The 11,679-nt window shown below is 45.6% G+C and overlaps 1 protein-coding gene across 5 annotated transcripts in view; it reads left to right on the forward strand.

Moving 5' to 3' along the window:
- The window catches only part of chd7 (chromodomain helicase DNA binding protein 7), a 58,126-nt gene that overhangs the window by 29,548 nt on the left and 16,899 nt on the right, over positions 1–11,679 (forward strand). For 3 of the 5 annotated variants that reach the window (XM_019869309.1, XM_019869310.1, XM_019869311.1), the window contains exons 5-22: positions 1,214–1,358; positions 3,015–3,146; positions 3,542–3,607; positions 5,350–5,405; positions 5,864–5,978; positions 6,741–6,824; positions 6,907–7,044; positions 7,970–8,091; positions 8,539–8,782; positions 8,982–9,158; positions 9,309–9,452; positions 9,550–9,648; positions 9,779–9,971; positions 10,072–10,285; positions 10,389–10,584; positions 10,732–10,899; positions 11,094–11,273; positions 11,370–11,480. In XM_019869309.1, coding sequence (XP_019724868.1) covers positions 1,214–1,358; positions 3,015–3,146; positions 3,542–3,607; positions 5,350–5,405; positions 5,864–5,978; positions 6,741–6,824; positions 6,907–7,044; positions 7,970–8,091; positions 8,539–8,782; positions 8,982–9,158; positions 9,309–9,452; positions 9,550–9,648; positions 9,779–9,971; positions 10,072–10,285; positions 10,389–10,584; positions 10,732–10,899; positions 11,094–11,273; positions 11,370–11,480 — 2,584 coding nt within the window. The remainder of the gene's footprint in view (positions 1–1,213; positions 1,359–3,014; positions 3,147–3,541; positions 3,608–5,349; positions 5,406–5,863; positions 5,979–6,740; positions 6,825–6,906; positions 7,045–7,969; positions 8,092–8,538; positions 8,783–8,981; positions 9,159–9,308; positions 9,453–9,549; positions 9,649–9,778; positions 9,972–10,071; positions 10,286–10,388; positions 10,585–10,731; positions 10,900–11,093; positions 11,274–11,369; positions 11,481–11,679) is intronic. The other 2 variants (XM_019869314.1, XM_019869315.1) reach the window with 2 other exon arrangements.

Below are 11,679 nucleotides of genomic sequence, written 5' to 3' on the forward strand. Positions count from 1 at the left end.
GGTTATTGCTCTTGGCGTGGGGATGAAAGGAGAAGGGCCCCAGGGACAGCAAGGGAGTGAGTGAGCTAGCAAGCGGGAGGGCCTCGTGGAGGGACGGACGGATGGAGGGAGGGAGAGAGATGCACCTCCATGCTGTGATGCAGAAGGGCAGGCTGGGAGATACAGTATGTCATCTGAATCCGCTCGGATGATGAAACTCAGTGCGTGCAGTTCTCTTGGCGCCCGGTTCTGATTTCAAGTCTTTATACCCCAGGTCTTGACGTAAAATGCAAAAATGTGACACTCGACTTGCTTTCAATAGACTCCATGTCATTCAACATCATATAACTGTACGTAAACAGTTTCGTTTCATTTACTCCTGGAATCCGTTCGTAGTCTACACACGTATCCTACACGCGCTCAATTGCAAACAATTGAAGCCTATCAGGGCGGATACTTTGTGGTCACCTGCCACCATGCCAGTCTATTTTAACTTATTTTTGCAACCGTTTAGTTGAACTGTGACACCTCCTGGCCAAGAGCTGACGTTTCTGAGATTTGACCGATTGGTGGAACGACAGTCATGTGCTTTCCAGTGGACATATGTCAAGTTTCTTTTGCAGTTCTGAATCGTATTGAGGAAAAGTTCCAATGGGCACCGAAGCCAATTCGCTTTTGTATTCTTTTGTCCCTCTTCTGCGACAACTGATTTTGAATGTGGGCAGTGCTGCTTGCGCACGTGCCGAAGTGCATGGTACATGAGTGTCCTCTGGACTTGCTGTATAGTGTGTGTACACCACACACCCAGCTCCTCTTTCTTTCCATGCCAGAGATTAGAGGAAGCATGAGAGCCTCTCAACCTCGCCCCTCCCTTTCTTTCTCTCTCTCGCTCTCTCTCTCGCTCTCTCTCTCTCTCTGGGCCCTTGTGTGCTTCCTCTCTGCTTGCATCTCTCCATCTTGCTCCCTCCACCCCCCTGTGGTCTTTCATCATATTAACCCCCTGTGTTCCAAAGCCTGAGGCACACTAATGATTTCTAAATGGGTAAATCAAACATGGCGACTGCCCTGGGACAGGCATACGTGCGCGCGCGCACACACACACACACACACACACGCCTTGGTGAAAGGCCAAACACTGACAAACTAGCAACAGTAATTTTTCTTGTGTATAATTTTTCCCAAGAAATGTTTATTTTTTTGTTGTTGTTGTTGTTGTCTTCAAATATCCCTGGAGCAGTAAGAAGGCGGATTCCGAAGATGGCGCCATTGCTGCCAAGAAGGATTCCAAGAGGAAGCGACAGTCATCAGTCAGCGAAGACGTGGAGGTGAAGTCTCCGCCTGCCTCGCCTACAGAGGAGGAGGATGAGGATGGTGTGCAGGTACAGAAGTCCTTGAGAACATTTAGGGAAGCGTTCACGCGGTACAAATCAAACGTAAACAATCCTCGTTGACAACCATTGCAGCTTGTCCTTAAGCGCCAAGTTGAAATGCACCTCCATTTTATCCCCAGCTTAAACATGGCCACTTGTGTGGGAGACAATTGGAAGGGCCTGGCGAGCATTAAAAAAAACACACATTTAAACAGAAGTATGTTTATAAACAGCTGAAATTCCTGATTTGCCTGTTGAGTGCATGAAATCATTTGTCACCCTGACAGCACTAACCGCATGATATTTTTATTGATTATTTTGTTGTTGCCAAACACTGACAAACTAGCAACAGTAATTTTTCTTGTGTATAATTTTTCCCAAGAAATGTTTATTTTTTTGTTGTTGTTGTTGTTGTCTTCAAATATCCCTGGAGCAGTAAGAAGGCGGATTCCGAAGATGGCGCCGTTGCTGCCAAGAAGGATTCCAAGAGGAAGCGACAGTCATCAGTCAGCGAAGACGTGGAGGTGAAGTCTCCGCCTGCCGCGCAGGATGGTGTGCAGGTACAGAAGTCCTTGAGAACATTTAGGGAAGCGTTCACGCGGTACAAATCAAACGTAAACAATCCTCGTTGACAACCATTGCAGCTTGTCCTTAAGCGCCAAGTTGAAATGCACCTCCATTTTATCCCCAGCTTAAACATGGCCACTTGTGTGGGAGACAATTGGAAGGGCCTGGCGAGCATTAAAAAAAACACACATTTAAACAGAAGTATGTTTATAAACAGCTGAAATTCCTGATTTGCCTGTTGAGTGCATGAAATCATTTGTCACCCTGACAGCACTAACCGCATGATATTTTTATTGATTATTTTGTTGTTGTTGTTGGGTTTTTTTGGGGGGGGGGTGGGGGGTCAAATTAACCTTGTGGAACAGAATTCCGAATAGTCTCAAGTCTTGTTTGCTGTGCATGATGTACAGACGCTCTGACTGTCCTTCTCTGATTGAAGACCCTACAATGTCACCCCGCAACTGTTGACTTCTCGCTCGAACTGTATAAAGTTCAAGTGGGTAGGATGGTTAACGAGGCATCCCGAAGGAAACGCTTCACACCTCTCCTACGTAAACAAACCTCGTTGACAACCATTGCAGCTTGTCCTTCAGCGCCAAGTTGACATGCACCTCCATTTTATCCCCAGCTTAAACATGGCCACTTGTGTGGGAGACAATTAGAAGGGCCTGGCGAGCATTAAAAAAAAACCACATTTAAACAGAAGTATAAGAAGAAACTAAGTATAAGAAACTTCTTCTTCTTAAGAAGAAGAAGTTTATAAACAGCTGAAAATCCTGATTTGCCTGTTGAGTGCATGAAGTCATTTGTCACCCTGACAGCACTAACCGCATGGTATTTTTATTGATTATTTTGTTGTTTTGGGGGGGGTGTGGGGGGTCAAATTGACCTTGTGGAGCACAATTCCGAATAGTCTCAAGTCTTGTTTGCTGTGCATGATGTACAGACGCTCTGACTGTCCCTCTCTGATCGAAGACCCTACAATGTCCCCCCGCAACTGTTGACTGTCGCTCGAACTGTATAAAGTTCAAATGGGTAGGCTGGTTAACGAGGCATCCCGAAGGAAACGCTTCACACCTCTCCTTTTCTGCACATCAGAAGCGGCGCTCCAGCCGACAAGTGAAGAGGAAGCGTTATACAGAGGACCTGGAGTTCCGAATTTCGGAAGATGACGACAGCGGAGACGATTCACCCACACCAAAGTCCCCATCGTCATCAACACAGCTGCAGGTACAGTCTGGGTGTAGATGTAAAGGTTACAAGTTTTTGTGCAACTGCAGTCATGTGGTATTGAATGATATCTCACGGGGATTTCCCGAACACACTTTTTTGTCGTCCGAGGCTTCGGTTTTAAGGATCTGCTTATCTTGAGTCCTGGTCAGATTCCTCTGCAATACATTTTTTTTAAAAAAAGCATGTTTACAAATAGTCTCAAATTTACTATAGAAATATACATGGTACATAACTGTGTCATTTTTGCCTCCATCCCCAATCGGATGAAAATCACGTGATCGGATCAGGACATCCCGAATGTCTAAACTTGTCAGGCTTGTCTATCCCTACTTCATGTTGTACGTCAAACATGTACTAGGCTTGATTGGGTCACACTTATTTTTGGGTTCTAGGATGTAGTTGAAGCTGATGGGCCAGTTGTGGAGAAGATCATGGGTGTGCGTACCACCAAGAAACAGGTGAGCTAGATCTAGACACATGCACGCACCACTCCACGTAGCCCATAACAATGCATCAATTACACAGAAAGTTACTGGTTCAAATTTTCAAGAATTGCGCAAATGGAAATGCTCGAAGTGTGGGGGAGGGCCTAAAATTTGCTGCAAACATATTTGGGTGTCTTGCCACTCCAGTCCACTCTCTCCCGCACACACTCCTGATCTTTCTTGTTCTCTTTCTCTCTTGTTCTTTCTTTCTGTCTGTCTTATTTTTTTTTCGCTCTCTCTCTCGCTCTCTCTCTCTCTCTCTCTCTGATCGAAGACCCTACAATGTCCCCCCGCAACTGTTGACTGTCGCTCGAACTGTATAAAGTTCAAATGGGTAGGCTGGTTAACGAGGCATCCCGAAGGAAACGCTTCACACCTCTCCTTTTCTGCACATCAGAAGCGGCGCTCCAGCCGACAAGTGAAGAGGAAGCGTTATACAGAGGACCTGGAGTTCCGAATTTCGGAAGATGACGACAGCGGAGACGATTCACCCACACCAAAGTCCCCATCGTCATCAACACAGCTGCAGGTACAGTCTGGGTGTAGATGTAAAGGTTACAAGTTTTTGTGCAACTGCAGTCATGTGGTATTGAATGATATCTCACGGGGATTTCCCGAACACACTTTTTTGTCGTCCGAGGCTTCGGTTTTAAGGATCTGCTTATCTTGAGTCCTGGTCAGATTCCTCTGCAATACATTTTTTTTAAAAAAAGCATGTTTACAAATAGTCTCAAATTTACTATAGAAATATACATGGTACATAACTGTGTCATTTTTGCCTCCATCCCCAATCGGATGAAAATCACGTGATCGGATCAGGACATCCCGAATGTCTAAACTTGTCAGGCTTGTCTATCCCTACTTCATGTTGTACGTCAAACATGTACTAGTGTTGATTGGGTCGCACTTATTTTTGGGTTCTAGGATGTAGTTGAAGCTGATGGGCCAGTTGTGGAGAAGATCATGGGTGTGCGTACCACCAAGAAACAGGTGAGCTAGATCTAGACACATGCACGCACCACTCCACGTAGCCCATAACAATGCATCAATTACACAGAAAGTTACTGGTTCAAATTTTCAAGAATTGCGCAAATGGAAATGCTCGAAGTGTGGGGGAGGGCCTAAAATTTGCTGCAAACATATTTGGGTGTCTTGCCACTCCAGTCCACTCTCTCCCGCACACACTCCTGATCTTTCTTGTTCTCTTTCTCTCTTGTTTTTTCTTTCTGTCACACACACACATACCATTCAGATTTGACCCCAGGCTTGGCATACAGCCAAAACCACAACACGAGAGCAGTGCCAGACACCAAGCTAGCATTTCCTCAGGCTGTGTGTGAGTGTGATTGATGATTCATGGCATAACCGTAGTAGTGGTAGCAGCAGCGTGGCGGAGCGTGTGCGCGTTTGTGTTAAATAAGTAATGGATAATGAAAGAGCAGCAGTTTCTTCCAAGGATTTGTGTCTTCTTTCAAGCACACGGAGCATGAATGGAAACAAATGTGCTTTGACGCGTATTTAAACCACCTTGCTGTTGACCTTTTGTGTGCGCTACCTCCGTGCGAGTCCTCTTGAAGAATACGGACGCCAGTTTGCGCTTGTCCAGCCAAATTGCATTCATGTTGTCAAGCTTCCAGTTTTCTGAAATACTCTCCGCCCGTTCATCGGTATTTTCTAGTAACAAGCCTGCCTTTTATTTTTCCCTCGCCTTTCAGCTGGAGTCACTGGAGGAAGTGGAGGTTGAGGAGTTCTACGTCAAGTTCAAGGGCTTGTGAGTGGCGCACTTGGCATTTTTCTTCTTCTCCAGGAGTGAGACCCACTTTTCTGACATGCTCTTTCTCACTGCTGTGTCCAGCTCATACAGTACACGCTTTTTAAATTTCTCAGTCGTTCCAGTTATATTTGTAGTGCTCGACCCAAGTCTTTTAAGGAAAATGTTATCATATTCATTCAGTATTTGACATGATCAGCGCCTTCATGTAAATGTGAAGTCATTAATTACTAATAGTAACTCGGCATGTCATGAACAAATCTGCCTAGAATCAATTGATTTTTTTCCCTCTCCTCCCATTGATTGCTCGGGTAATCACCCTCGCGTCGTTTTGAGACAATTTGGCCGGAGAGAAACCCGTATATCACCCCTATTGTCCCCCTCTACAAAATAATTTGTAAATGATAAGCATTACTTGTTTCTGCCCTTAAAATGGTTATTTTTCCCTTTTTTTCCAGTTCTTACCTCCATTGTCGTTGGGCAGAGTTAGAGGAACTGGAGAAAGACAAGAGAATACAGCAGAAGGTCAAAAGGTTCAAGGCCAAACAACTACTCAACACTTTTATCACAGAGGTAAGACTTGATTCAGACAATCAACCCCTCAGTTGACCCTTCGCTCACATTGTAGTGCTCACAAGCGGGATGTGCTCAGTTCAAAGTGGCCAAGTCCAGTTGAACATGATTTGTTTTAAAAACCGAGACCATGAACGTATTAGGGTCGTGTTCGGAAATTCACTCTGACACGAGTGTGTGTTGGGAGAGGCAGAGCGCGCGCCCCTCTCATTAATTTCCTATATACTAAACCAATCATTAGCTCGTTCTTGAACTCATTTCCACCTGGACTACCTCACCCACTGGCGAAGTGTGTCCCCAGCTGGTACACCTGGAGTGCGCACCGGCACGCTGTTTTTGGTGCACTCTGTATAACCAACCAGCACATTTCAACAAGGCTCTGAGATTTCCAAACGCACCTTAGATGTCATCGCTCCTGAAAACTCCTGTTCCCTCATCATGGGTGCGTTCGGTAATATGCTGCAAGCGTGCTGATTCACTCAGACCATTAATCCACAAGATTGCACCTTTGACTATAATGCGAAACCATACTGTCCACACATAATTAGAACAATTATTAACCACTGCATAGGGTTCCATCGGCAAATTTCTGATGGGCATCAGAATTTCTTTTGTCCTCGTTTGGTATACGCTCTGATGTTTCCTGTTCAACCCTTATACAGACAGGTATTTATTGTCTAGTTTAATTTTGGCCCCTTCCCAATTCAGGCTATAACTGCAACACAACTTCCAACGATAAACTCATTCTTGGTTTCTGTCCAGATGGATGATGAGCCTTTCAACCCTGACTATGTGGAGGTGGATCGCGTCCTGGACATTTCAGAGAGCACAGACGAAAACGGAGAGGTAGCTTGATCTCCCCTTTATTTTATATGGGTTTGTAGCTGTCTTACGCACATGCTCTCCCGTGTTGTGCAAATGTTTTCAGCAGGTGACCTTATATTTGGTGAAATGGTGTAGTCTACCCTATGAAGACTCCACCTGGGAACTAAAGGCAGATATTGACCAGTCAAAGATAGAGGAATATGAACGCATTGCTGCACGCACTCCCAACACTAACAAAGTGGTAAGTATCCTCAACTCTATTAGGAAATCACCAGATGAAATCACTGTGGTGGTGTTTGTGCATTTACATCTGTAGGCAGGCAAGGAGGCATGCATATAACACACGCACACGCAACACTCAGTCACTAAGGCTCCTCCCAGAATGATGCCAGTGTTTGTGTGGGTTGGCCTGCCGCCTGCTCCTTCCTTCCTTTAGATTTACAGCCCCTTAACTGCTCTCCACGGGGCCACGTTCTTGTGGTCTTGCGCGCGCACGCACGCACACACACACACATACACGCCCCGTACTTGTGGCCAGGCCAAACCACTAACAGTGTGTTTAATGCTGAACAGAAGCAGCTGTCTAGTTGTGGTCTTTCTGTCACTTATTCCTCAACTTGTGTCCATCCCTTATAGCTACTGCCTATTGCTTCTTGTAAAGCACTTTTGTTGCAATGCTGCAGAATGAAGTTGCAAAAAAAGATGGATCTAGGGATGCAGCAAAAATTCGGCCACTCCAAATTGCATTTTCAGTTTTGGTTCAGAACACTTGTCACTGAAATGACACAGCCAAAACAGGATGTTGTGATGATGCAACCACGCACTGACGCCCGGACGAACTGAGCAAAGGTGGTGCCTCGACTTGAGGGGAAATGAGCACGCAGCCGAAATTTCCCCGCACACACTGGCCATTGGCCTGGGAGGAGAGTACTGCCTGGCCACTGAGGACTGCTTCTCTGGCGGCCCTGAAAGCATGCGCACCACTCAGGAGGAACCTCCGAGCTTGCACAAAGAAATGATGCTCGATTGGGACTGACTATTTAGGCATAGGTGATATTTGGGGTCAAGTTGGGAGCCGTTTCAGCAGCGCAGCAGCAGTTTGAGGCAATTTGTTTGATGTAAAGTACATTATGAATAAAGCATTTTATTCCTCTTCCGATGTTTAGGATCGGCCTTTGGCTGCTGAATGGAAAAAATTGGAAGGGTCAAGGGAATACAGGAACAGCAACGCACTCAGGGAATACCAACTAGAAGGTCTCAACTGGCTAACCTTCAACTGGTACAACTCGTAAGTAAATCTAACTGAACTTTTTTTTTTTTGTCTTTTGCTAATAACTAAATTTAAAGACTAACCAAGTATGATATTGATACAGTTCGGTAGTGCATCAGTCCCTCATCACTCATGTGGTTAGCCACAAATATGGTTTAGATTTTTTTTTTTAAGCCTTTTACCCTTCTATACTAAGTGTGAACCAAACCCATAAATGATACATTTATGGGTTTGGTTCTGGTCATCAACATTGACCAGAATTTAATGGTGTACAATAGTTTATTGAGTTAAAATTGCTTCACAAAATACATTTGACGAGCTTGTCTGAGTTGCTTACTCGTCTTCCATGACTGGCTTGCAGCTGCATTTAGCCGCTTAGTGCGAAATGTGCTTGAATAAATGTGGATGACAAAGTCTTTTCTGTTCATAAGGCCGTTGACCAAGTCCTCCCCCTGTCCTTCACAGGCGTAACTGTATACTGGCTGACGAGATGGGTCTTGGAAAAACGATCCAGTCCATAACATTCCTCTACGAAATTTACATGAAGGGCATTCAGGGGCCATTCTTGGTTATTGCCCCGCTTTCTACAATTCCCAACTGGGAGAGAGAGTTCAGGACATGGACTGAGCTTAATGCTGTTGTCTACCATGGCAGCCAGGCTAGCCGCAGAACCATCCAGGCCTATGAGATGTACTTCAGAGATTCACAGGTAACTGAACTTAGACGTGTCTTTTCAAAGCTTCTTTAAGATATATTATTCCTTCTAAGTGATATCAATTGATAGGTCAGATCTCGTTATGTAGTTTTTAAACATCCGTAGACATGCAAAGTCCACCGCTGACGGGAACTCTGGGATATCGTAATCAATCACTCCATCTCTGTTTGCCTGTTCCTCTTGCCTTTCCAAGGGTAAAATAATAAAGGGGGCGTATCGGTTTGACGCTGTTATAACCACCTTTGAGATGATTCTGGCCGACTGTCCAGAGCTTCGTGGCATCCCGTGGCGCTGTGTGGTCATAGATGAAGCCCACCGCCTGAAAAACCGAAACTGCAAACTACTGGAAGGACTAAAGATGATGGACATGGTGAGCATCAGCACGGTTGTTTGCGATTTGAGTGACTCTGCTTAGAAGGGTCTCTTTATTTTTCCATGTTTTTACTCATGTGATTTTTATTGGTTGTACTTTATTGTCCACCCACTGAATTTTTTTGTGGCTTGCCGCTCTCTCATCCAGGAACACAAAGTTTTGTTGACAGGGACTCCGCTTCAAAACACAGTGGAGGAGCTTTTTAGCTTACTCAACTTTCTGGAACCAGAACGTTTCCCGTCCGAACAAACATTCATGACTGAATTTGGAGACCTAAAGACTGAAGAGCAGGTAGGAAAGTCATCTGGGGGTTGTACACTTTTCTTAAAAATCCAGATTCGGAGTTGAGTCCGAGCATAAAAGGCTAAACGCTCTGTCTGTACCACAGGTTCAGAATCTACAGGGCATTCTGAAACCCATGATGTTGAGAAGACTAAAGGAGGACGTTGAAAAGAACCTGGCCCCTAAGGAGGAGACCATCATTGAGGTGATGCTCGGGCTTCATCAATGATCGGAGAGTCGTCTGTTTTGTTTATGTTGCTGAAATGCAATAGTAGGAGCATTTTGTTGAAATCATCCTATGGGCAAGTGAGCACATATTCATCTCTTTCTGCTAGGTGGAGCTCACCAACATCCAGAAGAAATACTATCGAGCAATTCTGGAGAAGAACTTCTCCTTCTTGTCAAAAGGAGGTGCAGGAGGAGGGGGAGGAGCAGGTGGCGGAGGAGGAGGAGGCGGAGGTGTCCCCAACCTCCTCAACACCATGATGGAGCTAAGGAAATGCTGTAACCATCCCTATCTCATTAACGGTATGCATTCGAACCCCTTCGATAAGTATGATGCAGCAAAGCAGGTGTTCCGGTTGATCATTTATGGGTTTTTTTGTTTGTTTTTTGTCCTCAAACGCAGGAGCGGAGGAGAAGATCATTGAGGAGTTTAGGGACTCCCACAGTGGAACAGACATGTCTGATATGCCCCTTCAAGCGATGGTCCATGCTGCTGGCAAGCTGGTGCTCATTGACAAACTTCTGCCTAAACTGAAGGCCGGTGGTCACAGAGTCCTGGTTTTCAGTCAGATGGTCCGGTGCCTGGACATTTTGGAGGATTATCTCATCCAGAAACGGTGAGAAGGATTGTCGTTTTTCGGTGGGGGTTCCAGAGCTCTCTGCTCCAGCAACTTGTCGCCGGCATCATTATTAACACGTGGGGTCCATTTTGGTGTCCAGTTACCCCTATGAGCGCATTGACGGCAGAGTTCGCGGTAATCTGCGGCAGGCGGCCATAGACCGCTTCTCCAGACCGGATTCTGACCGTTTTGTCTTCCTGCTGTGTACGAGAGCCGGCGGACTTGGCATTAACCTGACTGCAGCGGATACTTGCATAATCTTTGATTCTGACTGGAACCCTCAGAATGACCTGCAGGTATGAATTAAGTAGAGAGACCCTATCATTCATTTGTATTTATTTGTTTATTTTTCGCTTTGCCTGATCATCCATAGTCTCGCCTTAGAATTGGACTCCCAAATTGTGGTATACAGTGACGTGCTTTTGACAACCTTCCTTTTTCAGGCCCAGGCAAGATGTCATCGTATCGGCCAGTCCAAAGCTGTAAAAATCTATCGGCTAATCACCAGAAACAGTTACGAGAGGGAGATGTTTGATAAGGCCAGTCTGAAGCTGGGTCTCGACAAGGCTGTCCTCCAGAGCATGAGTGGGCGTGAGAATGCCAACAGCGGGGTAAGATGCACACCCAGTAACATGCTGAAGGAGCTCAGATGAGTGTGTTCCGTACATCCAATCTGCTCCTTATTGTACGCTCCCTGGTTAACTTGAGAGGACATTCCTCAACCCGCACGGCACCATTATCACAGTAACGCTGTCGCAGCACGCATAATTTGTTGTGCACTCACAAGCTTCTATTTTTTGCCCAGGTTCAGCAATTGTCCAAGAAAGAAATCGAAGACCTGCTGAGAAAGGGAGCGTATGGTGCTCTCATGGATGAGGAGGATGAAGGCTCCAAATTCTGTGAGGAAGACATTGACCAGATTCTTCAGAGGCGGACCCACACCATAACCATAGAGTCGGAGGGCAAAGGCTCCACTTTCGCCAAGGTGAGGACTTTACTAATCCAAAGATTCAAGTTTGTACGCAACCGTAAATGTCGGCTTCATGATTGTCACCGGTTAACTTTTCTTCCATCTCAATAGGCCAGTTTTGTTGCGCCCGGTAACAGAACCGACATTTCTCTGGAAGATCCCGACTTTTGGCAGAAATGGGCCAAGAAGGCGGAACTGGACCTGGATGCCATCAATGGAAGGGTATAACACATACTTCATACTTTCATGCTCTTCTTTAATTATCTGTTTCCCATGTTCCTGTTGTGAGTGCGCTAGTGTGTGTCCTGGTGTGTTTCAGATCGAGAGCTTAAGCTGCTTAGCTGTACTTAACAAATAGCAGATGCCTAGAGGGTTCACAGATATCACTCAGGCTTTTGCTCACACACCCCAAAAAAAAAAA

Source organism: Hippocampus comes, unplaced genomic scaffold (genome assembly GCF_001891065.2).
Source record: "Hippocampus comes isolate QL1 unplaced genomic scaffold, H_comes_QL1_v1.1 scaffold117, whole genome shotgun sequence".
NCBI classification, from domain to species: domain Eukaryota; kingdom Metazoa; phylum Chordata; class Actinopteri; order Syngnathiformes; family Syngnathidae; genus Hippocampus; species Hippocampus comes.